Genomic DNA, 24,176 nt, shown 5'->3' with positions numbered 1-24,176 from the left:
TCTGTGACAATCTTCATCCATTGATAGACAGGAGTTTACCAATGCTAGGTGATCATTCTTTACGTGGTCAAGTAGGGCTTCACAGTCAATTCTCCTCCATTTAAGACGGAGACCGTCACCCGATGGCGTGATATCTCTTGCGCCATTAAATTTAGCATATATTGGGCTGGGGCCCAAATACAAGGTGACTGTAAGAGGATTATGGTCTCCATATAGGGTCTCTACCACATTTGAGTCAGTAACACAGTCTGTTAAGTGGGGGGATGTGAAAATAAAATCAATCGTTGAATTTGAGTCTCTCCCTCTAAACGTGGGGGCGTGGGTCAGTCCTGGGGATTGGCTTGTTTCCATAACATTACTAAGAATGTGGTCGTTTAAAATCTTAACAAGCTCAATGCCTCTGCGATCTGCTAGATCGGAGCAGCTTTTGTCCTCTGCTTGGTATTTACTTGAGATTTTTGCATTGAAATCACCCCCAATGAGGATCCCTGCCTTCTCGCCTGGGCCTATATTCATATTTGCATCAAAGTGTACCAATAAATTAGAAAGTGCTGCATAATTCCTATTTGGTATCGAATTAAAATCATTATTGTAAAAATTGATTAAATAAATCAAGGTCTTTCGTTTATATTCGAGGACCTGGATATTTGGGTTCCCCAATGATAGGTCCTTAAAAGTACCGCCAGCCAATATTCTGATCCCTATAAAGAGTCCTCCCATTGCTCGACCATGGGCGGGCTTAGAGGCAGGTACGCTAAAACAGTGATAGCCCTCTAGGTACACATTCCCTGTAGCCCAAGTCTCTTGAAACATAATGACATCTTTGCCATCCAATAGCTGGACCCACTGGGGGTCAGACAGTCTAGATTCGATGCCTGCAACATTCCAGCTAAGGATGGACAGATCATAACCACTTTGCCTGCCTAGGTGTTTAACACTGGTGGTCTGCTTGTAATTAGGTTGTGGCGTTAATGTTGCGTCCTCACATACAGCTCGGGATTTGTCAGTAGTAGGCTGTGTGGCCATCCGTTGAAATGGGATAGTATTGCAAAATGTAGTTCCAGGCCCCACTAATATCGGAGATACTAATGTAATACTGACACTAGGGGCCGGTGGGTCAAAGGGCCTGCTACAGACATTCTCCACCAATGATGTGTTGGTCGAACTTCCAAGAGCGTTGGTAACATTATGGGCCGATAAATTATCCAAAACAGCCCGATTATTCAGTGGCCCATCCAATACAACAGCAGTCAAGGTAGGTAGCTTAAGAGAGCTGCAGGCACCACAATCCACAGCCATTGGTTTATCACTAGAAAGTCAATCGACCCCATCCAAACCATTCAGGCAGTTAAAACGATTAAAATGATTAAAATGGAAGTAGGGCCTCTCTTGCACCTGAAAGTTTGGACGTTGTGCATGATCCCTATACCTATGTCTATGTTCCACCCTCACCCACTCATCTGATGTCGGAGTATGATGCATATGAGTTGGGGGGAAGAAAAAGGATACTGGCATGGTCTGGATAGTAGAATCCAATGACCTGTTTATTCCTTTACAAATATGCCGCACAGTGCCCGGATCCTTAAAGCTTGTCAGGATGCAGTCCCCTATTATAGATTTCCTAGTTTTGCCTAACCAGGAGACCCTTCTTACCATAATAATCTCACTATTAAAATGGGACGGTAGGGGTCGATTCCAATTCAGCCATTTAATGACCTTATGTTTTAGTGATTGGTAATCCTCGTTCTCCCCTAGTCTTAAGCGGGGAGCACCTGCTAAAACCACCGTTAGACTATTAGCCTCTGGTGGCAAGTCTGGTCTCCGTGGACTTGGGGCCAGCCGACCCGGAGATGGTGGAGAGATACCACCAGCTTCTAAGTTGCCGTCAATAATCCCCAGGTGGGAACTTTGAGAGGCAGAGTTTAATGTCTCTCTGGGCCTATTGGGTGCATTGCAGCGCGGTACATGGTCTGAAACAGCCATTAATGGTTGTAGAGGAGGGGCAGTAGTCACTCTCTGGGGGGAGACTTTATGGTTACCCTTCGTACCTCCCTTTTTGGTAAGGTTTCCTGCGGGGGGATAGGGTCCCATGTTATTTGATTGTTTGCTAACTATGATGTTCAAATTAGTAAAAGCTGTTTCCAATAAGGTAAGCCTACTCTCTACTTTTATCAGACTATCGCTAATGGGCTGTAAAAGAGAACGCAATAGCGATTCTAAGCTCCCTAAAGCTGTAAGAGGGTTAGATGTATCAGCCACTGGGGTGCTTAGAGTAGGGGCTCTAGTTGAACTAGAGACCTTTGAGAGAAGAGCAGTGGGAACGTTCTTATTATCCCTCCCAGGTTGGGGTACAAGTGTATGTTTTTTACCGAAATCTAAATGCATCGGTTTGATTTTCCCCCTGCCCCCCGTTGACTTTTTACTCCGTTTACTCGGTGGGGGCTTGTGCAGCTCTACCTCAACTCTTTGTTTAGGCTTGCATTTCTTGGCTGCGTGCGAGGGTGAGATTTGGGTGACCAAATTAACAAAAGTAGGACAAGTCCCAGAAGAAGTTATATCTGGGGGTTTTCCAGGGGCCAACTCAGGGGAAGTGGGAATGTCCCGCAATAAAAGAGGAAAATCCTCAGGGGTCGGAGATTTTAAGCTAGGTGGGGGCGTATCGTCCTCTTGGGTAATAGGATACGGGATGATCTCTGGCAGGGGCGTATTCTTCAAGGAATCAATGGAGCGCCGCCGCTCAACCCTGCGTTTCTCCAGTGATTTTTCCTTACCCACATCATCTTTAGTAGGTTTAAAGTACTTGTCCAATGTCCCTGCATTACAGCCCCCTTCCCTGGCAGTCGGTTTGCAAAGTCCTGGAGAGGACATCCTCCTGGATGAGTTGTGTTTTGGACGAAAGAGATATGGCCCGGCCCGGCCTCCTTTGGCCCCTGACGGCCACAGACGGCCCGCCCTTTGCCCGGGCTTAGCCCGCGCGCGGTCCCGCGAAGCAGGGGGTGTTCCTCTGCTTTATGCGCCTCCTGGCGCCAAAATCTGGTTGGGCGGGTCTCCTGCCCCAAGAGGTGCTGGGAAATGTAGTCTTTAGTCTCCCCACCGCGGCCGCGAAGGTAAAGACGCGGCGGCGGGAGACTGGAGCGCTGGGTGCAGGTCCGACGCGGGAAACACGCCACTGGTACGTTTGTATTTTTTCAGATTGTGAACCCGCTCTGCCGGGGGTATCCCTCTGCTTTATGCGCCTCCTGGCGCCAAAATCTGGTTGGGCGGGTCTCCTGCCCCAAGAGGTGCTGGGAAATGTAGTCTTTAGTCTTTAGTCTCCCCACCGCGGCCGCGAAGGTAAAGACGCGGCGGCGGGAGACTGGAGCGCTGGGTGCAGGTCCGACGCGGGAAACACGCCACTGGTACGTTTGTATTTTTTTAAGATTGTGAACCCGCTCTGCCGGGGGTATCCCTCTGCTTTATGCGCCTCCTGGCGCCAAAATCTGGTTGGGCGGGTCTCCTGCCCCAAGAGGTGCTGGGAAATGTAGTCTTTAGTCTTTAGTCTCCCCACCGCGGCCGCGAAGGTAAAGACGCGGCGGCGGGAGACTGGAGCGCTGGGTGCAGGTCCGACGCGGGAAACACGCCACTGGTACGTTTGTATTTTTTTCAGATTGTGAACCCGCTCTGCCGGGGGTATCCCTCTGCTTTATGCGCCTCCTGGCGCCAAAATCTGGTTGGGCGGGTCTCCTGCCCCAAGAGGTGCTGGGAAATGTAGTCTTTAGTCTTTAGTCTCCCCACCGCGGCCGCGAAGGTAAAGACGCGGCGGCGGGAGACTGGAGCGCTGGGTGCAGGTCCGACGCGGGAAACACGCCACTGGTACGTTTGTATTTTTTCAGATTGTGAACCTTTACTCAAATTTGAAAGTATAAATTACAAAACGTGTGCATTACTTTAATGCCAGCCAATATGCTTATTACATTCCTCGCTAGATCGACCATGTGCGGTTTCTAAATGTTGGCATTTGTGCTGCAGTGCTGTAAGGCGATTTATACTTCACTGTATATGGTTCCATTCAACTATGGCTGCATACACTTCTACAGTCATTATTTTGATGATGAAGGCTAAGGACGGTCGTATTATTTGCTACCACTTCCCCACTTTGTAAAATACTTAAACGGCAAAAGGAAATATTAATGTATGGCAACACCGTCAAGGTTAATTTACAGATAAAGATCAGGAGATTATTATTTTCCCATTAACCTTAATTAGAGTAGAGGCAGTTGGAAGGTGGTAAAAGCTAAAATTCCATACTGCTTTGCTGAAGAAAAAAAATCCTAAGTAATGGCTACGTCGATACTACTGTGATGTCTGAATAAAGGTTACCAAAACATCTCAGATTAGGCGTGGTGTTGTAATACAACTATACCTCTCCCAACCTGAATACAGTATCTATATTTAAACAGTTGAAGCGTTAATGAAATGATAATATGTAAACATTCTTACAGACTGGAAAATTTAATATGTATGACTAAATCATTGAAGGATAAAGCAGACATTTGAACCCTCGCTACATGTTCAGCATACTGCACAGGAATGCAAAGAATTAGGCTGCGTTACCCATTCATCCCTCATCCTCAGTCCTTTGGCTATAAACCCTCACCTCAAGGTAAGCTCTATAATGAGGAACACTTCGATTAGGACTACTGAAAAATACAGTAAGTAATCGGGAGATTTTTTCCTTCATGTATCCAATTTACATACAAAATTATAGATTGGTAACTGAGCTGCATGAATGTTCTTTAACTGAGGGGGTTCTGCGTGAAGCTCCAAAAGTCGGGGAAACTCACAATCAAGAGATGGGAAAAACATCCCTGTAACACTGTTACACATCTATAATTTTACAGTATATTCGGCCCTCAAAATCATTTGCCCCAGCTTATATCTGCTAGGCCGAGGCAGAGGGGTGACCCAGAGTTGCGTGCGGCTTGAGACCCTCATGGTTGAGTAGCGCACATTAAAAGCCCCCTGATTGATTACATGAACGAGGGAGCCATACACATTTGGCCTCTCCTCCCCGTCCCAAAGGACAACAAAAATACTGTACATGCTATGCTTATCCTTAACCAACCTCAATCATCTTACCTCCCTTCTTTTCCCCTCCTGCAGCTGTGTCTTCTACTTTCATGAGAGCCCTGGCCTGGAAAGCTTTTATGATGAAGAAACAGTGTGTAATGAGTTATGGTATCACCTTTTATGTCATAGCAGTGAATTGGTGTAAATGATAGAGGCGTCCCATGGTAGCCATGCATAACAAAGCATTTCACAATCTCCATATTTTTATTTCAGGAAAATGCTGGCTGATTTAGACTTTAACCCTTTGGGTGCTTAGGACGAAATGGTTCCGTCATGAGCACCAGTGCTCCTGTGCTCATGACGGAATGGTTTCCGTCATGAGCACATGCGCAGAAAATCCCTCTGCTGCAGACAGCAGAGGGATTTCCAATTTATTTTGCCTGGGGAGGTGTGTGTGTGGGGGGGGGGGGGGAAGAGAGCTTCCTCAACCTCCCCAGGCCTATTTTGTGATTTCCTTGCAATGACGATCGCGCGCAATCGTCATTGCAACAAAAACTAAACTGAAACTTAGTTTCAGTGCTTGTGAGGCTATCTCAGCCCCGAGCACCAAAACAGATGGGAGCGGTATCGTTGGAAAGGGGAGAATCTCCCCTTGCCAATGGTACCCTTCCCTAGTGAATCCCTGCTTGGTGATCAACGCAGGAGGGTGATACCCAAGCAGGGATCCACCCACTAGCTCCAGGGAGGGGAGAGCAGCCCCTTGGGCAAGGGCCTTTGCTCCCCCCATTAATTTTGGGCACAAACAGTCTTTCTGCCCCCCCCCCCCCGGGGAGCACATGGGGGAAGTAGCCCCCAATCTGCCCCCCGGGGGGGAGGGGGGGGGGCAGGAGGCACCCCAGGCTAGGGATTATTTTTCTATAGGCCAGGGGTGGGGCTGCCCACCTGTATAGGTTTGCTAGGTTTCCCTAGGTGCCGGCGGAGCTAGGGTTCAAAATCTACAGCTAGGCACTTTGCAAAAAAGGGGTCTGTTTTCACTGTGAAAATGTGGTGTCCCCGCGTTGCGTTTTGGGCCGTTTCCTGCCACACAAATGAGGTATCATTTTTATCGGGAGACTTAGAGGAACACAAAATTGTGGAGCAACTGTTATTACCTATTGACTTTCAATGCATTCCTGCCTTCCAAATGTAAGACAATGTGTAAAAAAGAAGTCACTTTGAAAAATGATGTACAATTCACATGATGGTATGGGTACCCCCAATTTCGGAGATGTGCTAATAGCTACTGTTTCTAAACTCTATATTTTGTTCCCATTTCAGAAATACATAGGTGACTTTCATACCGATTTTTCCCTGTTTATATTTTTTTCCAAATGAATTGCTATATACACACACGATAAAAAAACATTGCAAGACGCTGCTCAGTTATTGGCTTTGGGTGAACCTAAAAGTGCTATATATCCCCACAACCAGAAGGGTCTAGCGGATGTAATGGTATATTACTTTTAAACATCTGTCATACTTAGAAGTTACAAGTGAAGACGTTGGCACAAATGGCTATTTTTTTCTTTTTTACTCATTTCCAATTTTTAGGTCTCGCCTGAGCCAGCGCATGCGCTACTCTGCGAGGCATTTAGTATACAGGTTTTCAAAGTGCTACCAGACCTCGCTGGCCTAACGCTTACGTTCACGAGAGCGTGCACGAGCACAGCCGCCATCTGCCTCCCTTCCAGCGCGATCACTGCTGCGCGCGCACCACTCGCGTGCTTAACCCAGAGCGCATCCTCGCGATCACTTTCGCTTTGATCGCGATCACTTTCGCTTTTACGGCCGCACAGCCAATGCTTGTTTTTTATTAGGTATTTACCTCATCCAGGTCTAATGTTAATTATCAGGTGTGATAATTTCCCCCCCCACACACATTCCTGTCCACTCATAATGGGGGTCTTAATCTCCAAGTGAAACACACTGTCTTGTTCTCCCTCCGTCTCTCCTCAGTGCGAGCCCCATGTTGCCCAAGAGACGTTTAAAAGCTTGTTTAAACCCAGTCAAAGTGCAAAAAGCAAGCAGATAATGTTTCGTGGCTTTAAAGGAGGTAGAAATAAGCACACCAGACAGGTCCCCCTCGTTTCCTGTCTTCCAATGTATCTCAATTTGTAAATCCCAGAGCTACATCAGGCTTTCCTTCCCCTGTCACCTGTCTGTGCGCCTTTGCTGAAATACTCTAAGCTCGCCGCTAGGACTGCTCCCTCCACGGTGCCCGCGCCATGGTCTTCTGGCCTCGCCTTGCCGAGTGCCAAGGAAATATTATTGTAGCTCCTGTCGCCGCACTCTGCTCTCCACAGCCCTAGGCAGATGCTCAAGCAGGTGTCAGCCGAAGAGCCACAATAACATCTGAGCCACGCAGGCCAGTGCTGCGGTGTGGCATGGGGAGTCCGACAGCCTCCCGTGCACCCCCTCCACTGCTTGGAATCAACTGTTGGGGGTCATGGCTCATCCCCCTGCCGCACTCTGCCCCAGCCACTCACTCCTCAGTCTACAAGGGATGGAGGACCCACCCCGAGCACCGGGAGTGTTTGCTTAAGGAGCACCGGTGCAACAGGGGCCCTGTTAACCATTGACCACTGCCATGGAGATCCATTTATGCTTTCCATGCCTGCTCGTTAACGTGGTTTTAACATACGTTTGCAAATATTCATTTCTTCTCCTGCGCCTATTTTTTTCTTTTCTACCTCTTCTTTTTCTATTTTACCCGAGAAGTCGATTCTCTGGAACTATTGAACAAGACCTGTTTGCCGGTACTTCTATTACTTTCCATCCCAGCAGTGGCCAATTTGTTTGCAAAATACAGAATTCTCTTACAAGACATTAGTGTCTATTATAACTACAGCAGCAAAAAGAAAATCATGACAAGAGAACAGAAGGCAATGACCTTGTCTTTCTGAATGCCCATGTATACCATGAGTCACCAGCCAACGACCAATCAGCTCTCCGCCCACTCAAGAAGGCTCTCCTGCCTGCCGCCACCCTAATACTTCTATGGAAATCCTGGGCTTCCTCCATTAGTATCAGCGGGCTGATATGTAGTTATATTGTTGTGTATGCTGTTGGCTTCCTCGCAATATACGTCCATGATGCTTGTAGGAGCACTGGCCACTATGTGTTTCACATGTTGAGTGTTGGAGTGGACGTGTTGTGCAGGAAGGCAGTGTCTGCAACTGCAACTGAATTTTGGTGCACAAATTGAAAAATTCCAATTGCTGAAGTTTCCATGCTGGGTGCCACTAGAGTTACAGCACATTAAATGTACCCCCATTTTCCCCTAACAGTTGGTTTTCCCTAGTCTTTCAGTGGTGTGCAGGTGTCACATATCTTGGAGTTTCAGTTCAGTGCAGTGATTTAAAGGTGCTTGCTTGTCCACCCTGTGTCTGCATGCAGTTCTCCCGACTGCTGGTTATAAGAGTTAGAATAGGCAATTGTGGTAGAAGGTTTCCAGTGCAGATCAAAAAAAGGAGGATGACAAGCGAACAATGTTATTTGGGGTTTTAAGAAAGCAGGAGATTTACTGCATAACTGTTTGAGCTCTAGATTGCACCAGTGGCGTCAGGGCAGATCTCATGCTATTAAAACAAGCATTGACATAGCCAATAGGTCTCGCTTTTGGGACCTTATAATTATTTAGTTATGCAGCACAATATTCTTGGTGCAACAACATCAACTGTTGCATTATACACTTATAAAAAGGTACCAAAGGCGAAACCTATTGGCTATGCCAATGCTAGTTTCTACTCAACTGTTAGTTTCTATACAAAAACCTTGAAGGATCTACACAAATGACCCCTTGCTGAATTCAAAAATAGGCTATGTCCCAGAAAAATGACAAAACTGTGAAAAATGTTGGTTTTCTGACAAAAGTCTGCTTATGCCTGAAAGCTGGGAAGATAGTGATTTTCAGCACTACAACCCCTTTGTTGATACCATTTGCAGGGGGAAAAACACAGACACTTTCCACCTGATGTTGGAAAAAAGGGATTCAAATTTGGCGTGGATACCTTATGTGGTCAAAAAGCTACAGGGGCCTAAGCGCAAACTACCCCAAATAGCCAAAAAAAGGTTTAGCACAGAGGGCAAAGGTCTAGCAGCGAAGGGGTTCAAGGTTTGGGATAAATGTACTATTTGTAATGGCAGGATATGCGTTAACTTTATAGTCTGCTGGTAATCTTAGCTCAAAACCAACAGTGAACAGAATTAAGGAGACTACAAGTAGGAAGCTATTTAGTCTAATTATTGCTGGAAAACATTTAGTTTAATTTGTAAATTACTTTTGTATAGCGCTTACTTCCCCATACAAATCTATGAAGCACTTTGAGGAGAGTAGCAAAGTATTAAGGAGCCCAAAATTAGTTGTCAGTTCATTAGTTATTGTGGTTAGTTTTGCATGCACATTCCATATATTTACTCCAGCTTCTTTTTGGTACATTATTGACATCTTTGTGATCATTAGAGGGGGCTATGTGAGAAGCAAAAACGTGCAAAAATTAATAGATATGTTATGGTATCCAAAAAGAGCTCAAGGCTGATGGGCATTAAGTTTACAGTATTTTATATATACACAAAAGAGGCATGCAGATGTATAAGTGAGGCAAAGGCGCATGTAAAAAAGTAAAGCATGGAAGTAAGTAGTTTAATTGAAGGACAATTTTCCATGAAGGATTTCAAGGGATATATAGCAGTCAGATTTTTTTCATGCAATCTGTAGATGTACACATGTTGAAAGAAACAGCTTAAATTCTGCTCCTAAGGAATGTAGCTTTTATAATCTTTCTAGAGGCACTTAAGAGGTGCCACCAATACTTCCCACACTGAAAAAAGTAAAGTCCAGAGTTTGTTGGAACCCATTTACAAGTGACTGTCAAGCAGCAGACATTAGGCACATCCCATTACCAGGAATTACAATTTGAGACCACCACCACTGCCCCAGTGTAAGCAATGCAACTAAATCTTACGAACCCAGAAAGACCCTATATGTACCTCTTACATCAATAGTGCGCAGTATGTTTATACAGTAATTTGCACAATACATATACTACACATGTAATATGAAACAGAGGTGCTGTCCACTACACCCTCCCTGAAGAGCTCCAGTTCACACAGAATTGACACCAGTTCCAGCAGAATGGAAGTGCCTGAGGTAATCTGGATCCTCCAGCATCCACCTTGCCTTGTAGTGGTCTAAACCTCCTTCAAAGTGCATACCACATGGTATGTTCCGCTTCAAAAATTAGCACTTATATTTCAGGGAGGTTAACAAATCAGGTAAATTTAATCAAGTGGACGGCCTAATGTAACAATAGCCATATAGTAAGATTCCCAACCTTCAAAAGCTAATTTGGAGTAAACCTTAATATTTTCAGGGCTTCGTCTTAAAATGCCATTAAACCATATTGAACGATGTGCAAAAACTGTACAGAAAACTTATCAATGTTAAAGTTAAAATGGAGTACAGTTGGTTTTTTGGGGTAAGGGTATGAGAGAACAATGAACATAAAAGTCTGTAAAAAAAAAAAAAAAAAATTATATATATATATATATATATATATATATATATATATAACACCAAACAAACTCCACTTTACCGGGGGCCCCCAATCCTGCAGGGCGGGCTCTTGGGCCAGGAATGGAGATCCTGGAAATTGCAATTCAGCTACCAAAAAGGAAAGAGCCCAACATCGACTTACTGGCAAGTTGACTTTATTCGTCATGAAATGCGAAGAGAAATGCACTCTTTATATCCTAACGCGTTTCAGCTTCATGCCTTGCTCACAGGTGAGTGCTATAATGTTATGTAGTCCAAGTGGTAACGTGGTTCACTCCTCAAACCACAAACACCAGCATGCATCAGTGTTTCAAATGGGCTGCAAGACATGGCACGTAACCCAATTCTGCCAAATAGCATTTCTGCAGCCAATGTCCAGCATATTTTCTTCTTATTTTCAGATGTTTACTGGTGAAATGTTCTGTTATGGCACAGTGCCGGTACCTCCACACCTCTGTAAATAATTACTTGCCATGCGAAGTTGCAGAAAAATGATGATTAATCACTCTTCTCTCCCTTTCTCAAACAAAAAGCATATTATATATATATATATATATATATATATATATATATATATATATATATATATATATATATATATATATATATATATATATATAGGGGTTTGTGTCACAAAAGGAGTTTCCCCTCAAAAGGAGGGTTAATAGGGAGGGGAGGCAATGTTCCACTGCTGAGTGTGACCATGTATCTTAATGAAACAAATATATCAAACGCAAACAAGATGAAATGCTGAAAATATAAAAAATATGCTGGGTTGATTGATGTTCTATTTAGCATGGTTTGCCACGGTTACATTAAAAGTTTCTCAAACTTCACTGTCTTCTGAAGCATGCTTCTGTGATTACAATTTGGTATAAAAAAACGAAAGGATGATCAATCTAAAGTTTAGAGACTATTTATCTCTCTAATATGAACGCCCTTTTAATGAACGTCTGCAGCATCTACGCAGCAAAATGTGTAGTTCTGCAATGGTGCCTGGGCTTTTTTTTCTTTCAGTGGATGTGACCACTACATTTTCTCTTTTGCGAACAAAAAAAAGAGGTTTTAGTAAACACCAACTTTGAATTCGGCAAGGCAATATATTTTCAACATGGCCAAAATGCTGAAACTGCTGTAGAATCAATTTACAAAAATGGAACAAATTCACAATTTACGGACAAATGGAAGCCACATATCAAGAGACATGGTGGCATGCTTGAACCAATAAATTTAAATAAAGAAATGTAGAAGTGTCAAAACTGCTTATAAACTCATCAGATAAGGAAACATTTAAAAATGTGAGTACATGGTTATAACCAGTAAAAAAAAAAAAAAAAAAATGTTTTAAAAACCATTAACTTTCTTTTATGACAACTTGCATGAAGGTAAACATATTCTGTTAAATTGCTAAAAAAATAATTGAGAAACAATAGTGCTTTTCTTGTCCAAAGGCAAAAACACCGCTGTGCCAACATATACGGCTGCTACGAAAGCATGCTTCAAGGACGGTCTAAAGTTCAGGCTGCAGAACCAACTACCCATAGGCCCAGCAGGAAGCTGGAACTCTTTCTGTTCTGTGATTAGCGTCTTAAAGGGAGGGCGGAGTTCAAAACGACACCACTGCAGCAGCAGAGCTGTTTCAGGATGACTTCATAACTAAAGTTCCGGGTCAGGTCATTAAAGGACACTTAAGCAGGCATGGTTGGAGAGGTAGTAAACGTGGTTTGGTTGCAAAAAAGGCGGGATGTGAGAGCCGTGCTGAGGGGGGCGGATAAGGAGGTGAAATACATTTGATCCTAGGTCTAGTAGCTGTGCCAAAGACTCCTTTTAACCACTTGCACATTATCGAAAACATTTACCTAAAAACTGTATGAAAAAAAAACTGCTCAGAGAAACCCAAGTCCAACAAGGGTATCCAAATGTGTACGGTTTTCCTTAATACCAATAGCGAAGAAATGCAAATTCTACGAACAGTTATCCTGAAAGCAATAGATCGCTGTCTTTTCTAGAAAACATCGCAACTAATGCTCAAATTGTGTTGACCATGTTCCGTTATCCCAGCAAATTGCAACATTTTTGCACTACTCACAGAAATTATTCCTGCTAAATATGCATCTGTCTTTGTGAGGATTTGGGTGTATTATATGGTATAATTGTGTGACCTTACTGTCTAATACTGTCTTGGGTCTAGTCAGGCTCGTTTGTAAAACCTTAAGCTCAATACCGGGTAGCTATGGCTTTGAGCAGCAAGGCTTAAACAAAGGAACTAGTGTAAAGCATTTAAGAGTACCAAACAATAAAATAAGAAAGCTACGCAACACGAATAAAATCCAACACCAATTTATAAAAATAGAATCATTTTCATACATTTTTAAAATCCATTATTAGCAAAATCCACTTGAGGGTTCCAGCAATATGGAATTTAACTGCAAACAAGCATTGGTAACCGTAAAGTTTGCAAACTTTTGAAAACTAAGACTTGTGTTAAGACTACTATGGCCCGATTTGGGTTACCAAATCAGGCAGAGAGATGGTCTAGGGGGTCCAATAAGGAGTATCTGGACAGTTACCTGGAGACCAAAATATTTTCTAGTCCAGTGCCCACCTTTTCAGCATGACTGCCGTAGACTTTAAAGGAGTGGTCCTGATGCGCTGATGTAGGAGACAGAAGATGCTCAAGAATGCTCTGGGTGCTGCACGGTCAACAGGTGTGCTTTTGTGGTTATTCCTTGGTCCACAGGTCAGGTGGGGAGCCTTTGGCCACAGAGGTCAGAGTCCCTCTGAGAAAGAAGGACAGCTCTAACTGTCCTACTGGTCTCCATCCACAGTGGTCCCAGCTATATCCTTCTGGAGGAGGCTGGTGTCCCTCTTGGATGACCAACCTGGACTCAGATGACACTTCTGGGTCTGGCAGACTCGGGTGCAACTTTTGGCCATCAAGGATCGGTCTCTTGGGGTGCCAAGTGGCAGTAACCAGTGATTCTCCAGCAGCAGATACTGACTTGCAGAGTTGGGCAACTTCATCTGTGATGGCGCTGGTGCTGGTTCCTGAATCGCCACAGGAGTTACTTCTTTGGTCTCCAGCTTGGGAGCGACTTTTCTTTAAGCCACCGGCAAAGTCCTCTCTTCGCTAGCCCAAGGTGCAGTCCACCAGGAGGTGCATCCTCTCTTTGCCTAGTCCGCAGGTCACTAAGGTAGTCCTTTGCTACTTTATCCAATTCCAGAATGATCCAAGGTTCAGGGTGCCAAAGGGTTCCATATGTATGCCCAGAAAGTGTCCTGTGGGCTGATGTCACTAGCCAATGGGGTACCAGGTTGCCTCCTGCTCTGTGACGACTTTCCGGGTATGTGTGGCATCTAGCAATCCCAGAGTGCACTTTTCTGCCCACTCTCAATATGTCAGAACCCTTCCTCAGATGATAGGAGCTTGGCAGCCCACCCTTGAGGTGTGGCTACCAATGGGCTACATGCCAACGGGAAAACCTGTTTGGGCTCTGGTCTCCCCTCTGTTTCCACCGCCAGCCTGTCTATACAAACAAAGGGAAGCCACTCAAGAGTGTCATCATTTGCCCACCAAAAGCAGCATTCGCATTTGAAGAGCGCCTTTGGGTCCAACACCCAGAGTGGCTTCCTGCCAAGGGGAGTAAAGTCTGGTTTAATGCCACGATTAATTGCGATTCTCCTGTTACCATGACTAGAGAATCTGGATTTCATTAAAGACACGGAGGCTGACATTATCCCACCAATCCCACCCCTTGGATGATTATTTTTACAATGTTTTTCTTGCTTATAATGACAATGTTTTATTGCTTAATTTGTGAACCTTGATATTTTTAGAGTAACTTCGCTCTTCTCTTAATTATCTCTATGTGTTTTATTTTATACGTCTTTTCTGGAGACATTTACTTCTCTCTCTTTTCAGGTAACCCTTCTTAACCGCATGATGTCTTGGTTTAGCCCTCGTTTGGCTACTTCCTTCGTCACGCAACTCCGAGGATCCTTTACAAGTTATTAAGTCTTCAAGTTGGATTTTGAAATGTTTAATATATCTCCTGGACTTTTTTATTTTCTCCTCTACATTTAAAAGAGGCACATTGTTGTCAGCTCATGGCATTTATGTACGTGTTATATTCTATTCTGGAACCTTTGGTATTGTGATGTATGCGGCTACTTGGAGACTGCACTAAAAGATTATGCATAATGTCAGCCTCCGTGTCTTTAATGAAATCCAGATTCTCTAGTCATGGTAATAGGAGAATCTCAATTCTCCCACTGAAATACAACAATTTCAAAGTGTTGCTGTCAGGACACACATATAAAATACTTGTCCTACGTAATATACAGCTCCCTGCCTTAGGGCTCAATAGATTGTCAAGGAAAGGGGAGGCTTTGCCATTGGTTTTATTAGTAAAGTCGAACTAGCAGGGTTAACACTGCCCTTCTAGTATGCAGTAAACTGATACTTGTATAGCGCACTACTCACCCGCAAGGGTCTCAAGGCGCTTGTACGAATACCGCTGTGGAACCCATCCTGGCTTTCCCTGTGAGACGTCCACTCCTGGGCACCCCCAAGGTGGAGGCCAGGCATCCTTAGCGTTGTGGGGGCCGTTGTTGAGATTAAGCAAGCTATTGCCCAGAGTTGCAGAGTGGGACTCCATGATTGGAATGGCACCGAGGCGAGAATTATCAGGTCCGTGGAATTTTTGAGCCCAAGACCCGCCGAGGCGGGGAATTGAACCCTGGTCCCGGGCTAGACCTCTGCATCAGGGTCTGCCGCTCTAATCAATGAGCCACACTTCTCCACTTATGCAGTGGCAGGCTGGGGGCCATTTTGTACTTTGTCACACACAGGGTGGCAGCCCTCAGTGGACACTCAGCCTTACATGCTGTGGGTACCATATACTAGGGACTTATAAATAAGTCAGTCTCTGCCAACTGGGTGTAGCCAATTCAGTATACACCTTGTAGTGGGTTAAAACACTGGAGCGGAGATCTGGTTAGCAGGCCTCAGTGCACTAAGAGTCAAACAAAACAGCAGCCAATAGTCTTAATGGCGGCAAAAAGTGTGTGTGTGTGTTGGGGGTAAATCTGCAAGAAGACTGTTTCCTTCACCATGTTCCTCATCCTCATTCCAGTCATTACAGATTATTAAATGATGTCACCTCACGACAAGAACAAAGCAGGAGGATTCTTGAATGCTAGCCCCACCGAACATGGGTGCAAGAAAGGAGGCTGGACCTCTTGGCTCCTCCTTGAGCTATTCTGTGCATTTCTGGCAATTGGTGGTTTCTCGGCAAAAGCTAGTTAGTTGCCATTGTTTCTCAAGTTGAGTAAGCATACATCTAAAAGGACCATCTCCCTTTCTTTTTCAGTTGCATCTGGACATTCTCCTGCTCCAAAGCGCAAAAGGCATGTGAGAGGAGGAGAAGAGAATAAGGAGAATTGTCCTCCAGACATTGACAACCTTTAAAGAGGATGCTTTTGCACCTGCACAAAATAAGACATCCAAGGCCGTATCTGATACAGGTGTTTGATACCTGAGGCTCCATCTTCAGACCTAAAGGGAAAATATATTGTTATGGACATGGTGATTGAATTGCTGACTCATAGTACGGATAATATGAACTTTCCTACATTGGAGCAGCCAGGGACCTCAGATAAATCACATGAGGCAATTCCAGAGCCTGTAATGTGGGAGTGCCCATTCATCAGTTTGTACTGGGCATTATCAGGCAAAAATTGAGAGATCCTTATAAATTCATGTTGCCTAAATTCATTGCTAAGCTCCATCTTACCAAGAATACAGATACAGTGTTCCTAGACAATGTACAAGTTTATTTTGTTGTGGCAAATCTTGTGGGTCATTTATCTATGACAGAGGAGAATATTCTAAAGGATCCATAAGATCACCTTAAAAAAAAAAAAAGGAAAAGAAAAAAAATGGTCTCTGGTTAAGGATTTCTCAAGCGTATGCCGCCATGAGAGCTGGAACCTATGGGGTCTATACAGCACAATTTCCGATCTCAGAATTCAAAACACTTTTTATGGCCATCCTGAATCAGATTGTCTTCCCCTTTTGGAAGGTACAGTACATCAGATATAGTTTCCATCCGATATATTGTTCAACATGGTCAGGTCAGCAGCTCTGGCAAGTGGAGCTTCCATAGCTGCTAGAAGGGACTTGTACCTGAAAAACTGGAGCACTGATGCAGCACAGAGGTCAGCTGCTCGAAAATGCCTTTCAAGGGGTCCAAACTATGGAGTAGAACTGGAGGATAAGCTCAATTGTATCTTTACAGAGAAGAGACATTCTTCAAACTTTCAGCATCACTCCTCTAGAGGTTCAAGTTCTTCCAAATCAAAATCTTCTTTTCGTCAACCTTCCAGAGGACAAGGACAGGAACAATCCTCTACATTTCAAGGAAGTCTTCCTTCAAAAAGCAAAAACAGGATGCAAACATCAAGAATCAATTCTGGCTATGCCGAGAAAGGGTGAGTATGGATTCAATGGTTCATTTATCACTAAAAAGAAATTACATCAGATCAATGGGTAATTCCGGTGGTCGCTAAGGGGTATCCAAAATAATTTTTGGGGACCAAACTCCCACTGAGACCATTCATACTCCTCTGCCTCAAGATCAATCCAAAAGAGAAGCATCCAATTCCCAGACAAAAAAAGGGGAGTACAGAGTTTAATTCACTATGTTCCTATTCCGAAATCATCACACAACTACAGTGTAGTGACAGATTTGAAGACTTATCCAAAACATAAATTCACAATAGAGACTTTGCAGAAGATTATTCCATTAATTCCAACAGAATATGTTCTCATAATACTGTAGCTCATGGGGGCATATCTTCACGCACCCATAGCCAGATCGCATCGCAGGTTCTTGAGGTTTGCAGGGGAAGATCGACAGTGGCAGCTCAAGGTCCTTCTGCTTGAACTGATGTCAAGCCAAGAAATGTTTACGAAAATTATGACTCTAGCCGTTGCTCATTTCCACCTGTTGGGATCCCAATCCATCTTTACTTAAACTGATTGATTAACTCATGCTGCAACCAAAGGTCAAATTAATCTGTTTTGGAAGCAGACGAGGTCGACCTTAGCCCACTCGGTTTCTTGTTCAATGTTCCAAAAAGCCAGCTGTCGCAGAAAAAAAGAGCTCAAATTTATAGGGGCACTATTCCGGAATGATCTAGGGAAAGTTCTCCTCCCAGAGAAGATAATCATTCACCTCTAATCTGCCTTCCAGAACCGTTGTCCACAAATCAAGATTATGCCAGGTTGTGGTTGCAGGTCCAGGGCCACTGGAGGCCAGTATTTATACAGCTCAATTTGCACAACTGCATCTTCGTCTGCTCCTGGTGCATCTCAGCCAGTACTCATGGACAATGGACTTCTTGAGCAAATTAATCACATTTTCCTGAGTTGAACATGTTGGTGATACCTACTAGGACCTGCAACTCACCTGCTGAATACTAGCAAGGTCAATGCAGTCTTTAGACCTTCTGAGGTAGATACGTTGAGCTCTAATCAATTTGGTAGTGGTAGCAGCCGTTCTTTACAGCACTTAGAGACTTGTGAAAAATCTAATATATTCTGGCATTGATATGCTGTCAAACTGGTAGGATCATGATAAACTGTCAAGGATTCTGCACATGTATAGCTTAAGAGAGGCCACTGAACCAGCCATGAAATCTCTTGGTGATATCATCCATTTCTTGTGGAACTTTACGAGCCTCCCAGGGCAGGGTGAACAGAATCTAAGCCAATGCCATCAGTTCCATGTCCAGCCTGCAGCACCTACCTAAGAGTATGGGTAATGTTCAAAAACACATGCATTACAAAAGCATGGCGTCAGCTGGCAGATCCTTTACCAAAAGGATCAAATTTTAGATGATAAATACCTTTTGCATCACGCAACGGGAAACCCAGAAAAATGGGGCCTCATATGCAGAAACAAGGTCAGCATGGCACACATGCCTCTGGAGCCTACAGCCTCAAAGGAACCAGCCAATATTAACCTTGTGTCAAATATAACTAGCTGCTGGAGCAGTGCTTCCTTACATAAAGCATCAAAACATTTTCAAAATGATACACGTGTTTGGACCCGAGCAATTACATGTTAAATGAATGATCAGCAGAAAATATGTTACAATGGCAGTAACAATAAACCTGTACTAAAACATTCATTGTAAGCACTTTGGCAGAGGTATACAAGATTGTTAATAAATAAGCTGCTTACATGATAAATTAAATATTTAAATATCTATGTAGATGTGGAAAATCCCATTTCGTAAATTTGACAGCCGTTATGATAACTACACATCATCTACCGCCAGATGATTCTTATGAAGCAGCAGTTGCAAATTATAAATTTATTTTCATTTGTTCACATCATTGACAGCAGTGGATTGGACCAACAGACGTATGTGTCCTTTAAGCACTTATATATCCACGGCAGCCCTAGGTACACAGAAAGGGCCACTGCACATAGGGGTGAGCTCCTGAAACATTTACCAAGTCAGTGGGTATGCACTGCCACACCCTATTCTCTTTGAATTCATTCTGCTCAATCACCGTACGGTCGTTCTCCGAAAACTTACTGTAACAAAGGCAAGTACTGAGAGGGCAGCAGTACAAGGTCCAGTCAAGCCCAACTACAGAGCAAATGGCACACTGCTGCGTACAGCAATCAATGATATGAAAAAGATTTGTCTAGAGTGGATCAACAGAGACTCAATGTCACATATCCATTACAAGTGGCCCAAGAAATGGACTCGCACTCCCTACTTCTGGAATTACCCATGCAAGGGGCATGGGTAACTCTGGACCATTACAAGATGGTCCTTGGTATCCACTAAGAAATTGGCAATTACCGGGGTAACAGGGAATAACTACCTCAATTCCCCGTAATTCCTAATTTATTGCTAATATTTCTCCCTTAGAATTCGCCTTCTTGCAGTAGGTAGATAGTCCAGGAGAAAATTACCAAGTATGTGGTAAATCCGTAGACCTGATAATTCCGATGGGGCCAGTATCATGAATTACTGGCCACATGGGAATTAAAAGTCAATTCATAATAAGAGTTTAAGTGTCCGATTCTACCAATTGCTGTATTTTTGCAAGAATGTCAGTTCCTTAGTTATTGGAGGCTATTAATGACACTGGAATATATATATTCCCGATTGCGGAGACCAATAAAATGAGATCCTCAAAGCATATTGTTTAACTCCTGCCCAATATCAGAGCAAGGTGGGCATACCAGGACCTACTGCTGCTCTTGGACTACCTAATGATTACATGCATGAAAGCAGCAAACCAAGATGACATGTTAACTACTGACGGAAATGTAGTTCTATGGGAACTTAAAAGTGGTGATGAGAAGAAGTTTACCTGGTCCAACTTCGTTGTCTCTATCCTTACTATATCTTCACTATAATAGAAGAACATGACCTAATTTTATAACACTGAAGCCACATTATGCTACTGTATATGGGATCTAACCAAACATGTATGTGTAGTTAAGTAATTACATTTTTAGGGTGTTGAAATGTAGTTAGAAAGCGAGTGAAGAAAATCAAAAGGTAAAATATAAAATGATCGTTTTTAACTAAAATAAACTGTATCAGCTACATGGACGCTTTTTGGGAATGTCGTTGCTTTTGAAAATATTTGCCAATGCCATTTATTTTTAAGGGGATTGTGGAAATTACATCTAAACTAATTTTTAAATTAATATGTTAGTGAGCTCGAGCTGCCGCTCAGGTAGAATTATTACCGGAGTAGCAGAAAGATCAGCACGAATGGCAGCTTGGAAAACTCTGGAGTTTTTTTGCCACTTCGCGGAGTTCTGCATAGAACTCCGCCCAGGCCTAGGACCTTAAACTCCCAAGCGTTGCACCAGAACCATGCTGTAGTCACTAACCCCAGGAGAATAAGGGTACACCAACGACCAAGTTAGTAGGTTCTGATCATCAGGCCAATTCTGATTGTAGTCTAACACCTGATTCAACAAACTGGGTAGGTATAAACCAATGTGTGTGTAGAGGTGTGCCCTAACTACAATGAGAGTCCACCCTATCCTCTCCAACTACACACTCAGCCAGCATCAAGTGTACACCATCCCAAATGTTGATAACTGGTCAGAGAAACGCAAAACACTAACAGATGCAGGACCACACCTACTACATCAGTCCAAAAGAGGATACCTAAAACCTACAAGCTGTGGGCTGGATTAAGAGGAGACTCGGATGAAGAACCCCTAAAATGTTACCACTTAACGAATCAAATTGGTCTCCCAGAAAGCTAAAAGTGGACTTGTAAATAAGACATACATCAGCGTCCCCACGGAGTGAAGGGAGGCTGCAAGCCTAAATTAAATTATCTTCTGCACACGTTGATTCGAAACAGGCTTTCCAAGTGGGAAAACAGTGCAATACCACCCCTCTTTGGCTGTAGGCCAGATTTTGGAGGCAATACTACTGCACAGTAATGCCTTTTTATCCGGTTGCCCTATAGCAGAGCGGCATAAATTAGTTTCCGAAGTTTGGAAACTGTCCTAGCTTCTTAAATTCTGACTGCTTGATCTGCAGGGGTTGTTGAAAAAGAGGATGGTGTATATTGTGTAAAACATTCAACTGTGCCACACATTTTAGTAGTGGTTTCAGACTAGACAGCGTGCTCACAAAATCTTCCCAACGGTGCCCCCAAAAAGGTTTAGTACCCGCGAAAGAGTTGGATAAGCAACTGATTCTATAGACACCCCAGGATGGCAAGGAACCGTACTGATGCCGAGCTAGACCGTTAACGCAAGTACCGATATGCCAAATCCCTTCTTGTATTACAACTACCCATCACCCTCTCTAGCATCCAGCTCCACTTTTAACACTCGTTCACATCAAACTGTACTAGTACCGCTTCTAAAATTTTACAACCATAATAAGAAGCAGCATCCTCCTTCAGAGACATGGTAGAGGGATAATTGAATTCCCACAGAGTTTAAATATTCCGCCCTTACACTACCACCTTAAGTATGCCCCTTTCTGGTGAAATGAAACGGTCTGTCAAGAAACGCTCACAGCCACTATAAGGAACTCAATGGTAACAGCGGTCACCATTTAAAACCAGGCACTGTCTCAACAAGGAAGGCTGCCCAGCCAGTGCACACTGCTGCATACAATGGGCATAATCCAACTACCGTTAGCTCCTTGGTCTCAGAGGATGAACCCCTATTGCAACTGTCCACTCCCCACAAAATCACAAAGAGCATATATGGACCAATCTGTCCATGTGGATCATCATTGCAAAATCCCAAACACCAAGATGGCACCTGTAGCACTACCAGAACTTATCTGTCTTCCATAAATTAGAAAATCACATAAAAAAGTACCAAATACAATATTTAAAATCGGCAACAGATCCGCATAAACAAATCTCGTTGCTCCACATTAAATCCCAACACTCCGATTGTGATCGAAAGACGTCTTAAAACACGTACAAACTAAATAAAGTAGAACAAGTCCTGGAGGGAAATGTATAACGTTTTGCTATGATTTGCCCGAGTTTCTGAAGTCCTGGTGACCCCAACTACCTTTAAGGACTGAATGATTTGAAGTATTCAATTCCAGATCAGAAGGAGGAGTAAGGTCAAAAAATGGAATAAAGGAGGGTTATTGGTCTCCTGACAGGGCTTATACACACGTTGTGAGAAAGTTGATGAGGAAGATTAGAGCGATCTCTTGTAAGCGTGTGTGCCGCAGTGAAGTCGTATAGGCTGGGAAAATGTTTCATTAAGTTTTAAAGGGGCTTGGTGCACGCCTCGATCTTTTAAACACCGTTTAAAAAGTATTTTAAAAGTTAAAGATATGGCAGCAGCGTTACTGATTTATGCATGTACGACAGTTAACTATACATAACTGCAAAATGCTGGATTGTGATTTTTAGGCTAGAGAAGGTTAGCGATGTATAAATTTCACTGGAAATGAAAAGGTGGGCTTATGATGTAGGTGTGTGTAACAATAACAGAAGTCAAACTATAGTTGATTAGTTACACGCATAGTAAGAAGCATGTGTCTGGGCAGACTGCGATTATAAGAGATGTATGCGAAGATAAAAGTGGACACACAATCATTAGCCTGCTACGATAACTCTAAACTGGCAACGATTAAATATAAACTAACTTCTCAGATGTGAAAGGGTTGTGTAGATAGTTGGAAAAAACGTATGCTTTTGAAGGATAATTACTGGGGATCAATTGAGGCAAAAGCTTTTGCCAGGAACAGATTACCCTCTCCATTCCCCTCTCTCACCATCTTAACGATGCCCCTCTGCAAAGGAGCAACAGGGACTGCAGGGGGTGGCGCTGCTGCTGAAGATGCCATGATTTTCCAGACGGGCGGCGGGTTAGAGGGTTAGGCGCGCTGGCAGCTGTCAGGGACCGGTGCGAGAGCTGCGCGCACTTATACTCAAGCACAGAAAGACGGGCCGGCGCCACACACACGCTATTTATCGCCTCACGCGCTTCTACACACACAAGGGGGCGCGCGTACTCAGCAAAACCGGAAGCAGCGGCTGCTAGACGCTAATCGCGTTGCTTTCCAAGCCTCGAACACAAGACCTGCTCTTATTCTGCCACCGAGATGGACGAAGGACTAATACGACGCGTTTCCTGATCGAGCACAATTGGCAGGTGTGACAATGTTACACTGACCGTATTTCCTAATGATACAAATAGAACAAACGCAAACAAGGGAATGAGATGCTGAATGTTTAAATAATATGGTGGGTTGATTGATGTTCTAATTAGGTCATATACCAGGTTTACCATGGTTACCTTAAATGTATTTTCTCCAACTTCGGCTGCCTTTTGAAGCATGCCTCTGTACTTAGCATCAAAAATGAAAGGATGATAAATATAAAATGTATAGGATTTGTTTCTCTCTCTAGAATGAACGCTCTTTTAGTTAACAACTTTGCACTATGTAAACAGTAAAAAATATAGCTCTACAGTGTTGCCCAAGCTTGTTTCTTTCAGTGGATGTGACCGCGGCTATTTCTCTTTTGCACAAATGCAAAAATGCAAATTTCTGGAAACGCCAACTTTAAATTCGACAAGGAATATATTTTCAATATGGCCGAAATGCTGAAACTATTGTGGAATCAATTTACAAAGGCAGGGCAAATTCACAATGTACAGAAAAACGGAAGCCACATTGCAAGAGATACGGTGGCACGCTTGAGCCGAATACATTTAAATAAATAAATATATGAGTGTTATAATACTGCCTATTAACTCACTAGATAAGGAAACATTGTAAAACGAGCGTATGATTGTTCTATCCAGAAAAAAACATTAACTTTATTTTAGGAACACTTACACGAAGATACACGTATTCAGTTGAATTTCTAAAATCTTTAATTGTGAACTCCTAGTGCTTTTCTGACCCAAAGGCAAAACGGATGCTGTGCCAACATATATGGCTGCTATGTCAAGCACCTGTCAAGGGAAACTAAATTCACAGGCTGCAG

At 43.5% G+C, this 24,176-nt stretch overlaps 1 protein-coding gene across 1 annotated transcript in view; it reads right to left on the bottom strand.

Moving 5' to 3' along the window:
* SND1 (staphylococcal nuclease and tudor domain containing 1) overlaps window positions 1-23,278 on the bottom strand; it is a 2,043,911-nt gene extending 2,020,633 nt beyond the window's left edge. The window contains exon 1 of the mRNA XM_085653683.1: window positions 22,958-23,278. Within this exon, the coding sequence (XP_085509809.1) occupies window positions 22,958-23,029 (72 nt within the window). The 5' untranslated portion in view covers window positions 23,030-23,278. The remainder of the gene's footprint in view (window positions 1-22,957) is intronic.
* Window positions 23,279-24,176: the final 898 nt, after the last annotated feature.

The sequence above is a fragment of the Triturus cristatus genome, chromosome 4_1, assembly GCF_964204655.1.
Source record: "Triturus cristatus chromosome 4_1, aTriCri1.1, whole genome shotgun sequence".
In the NCBI taxonomy this organism is placed as follows: Eukaryota; Metazoa; Chordata; class Amphibia; order Caudata; family Salamandridae; genus Triturus; species Triturus cristatus.
This window is presented reverse-complemented; position numbering and strand designations above follow the sequence as displayed.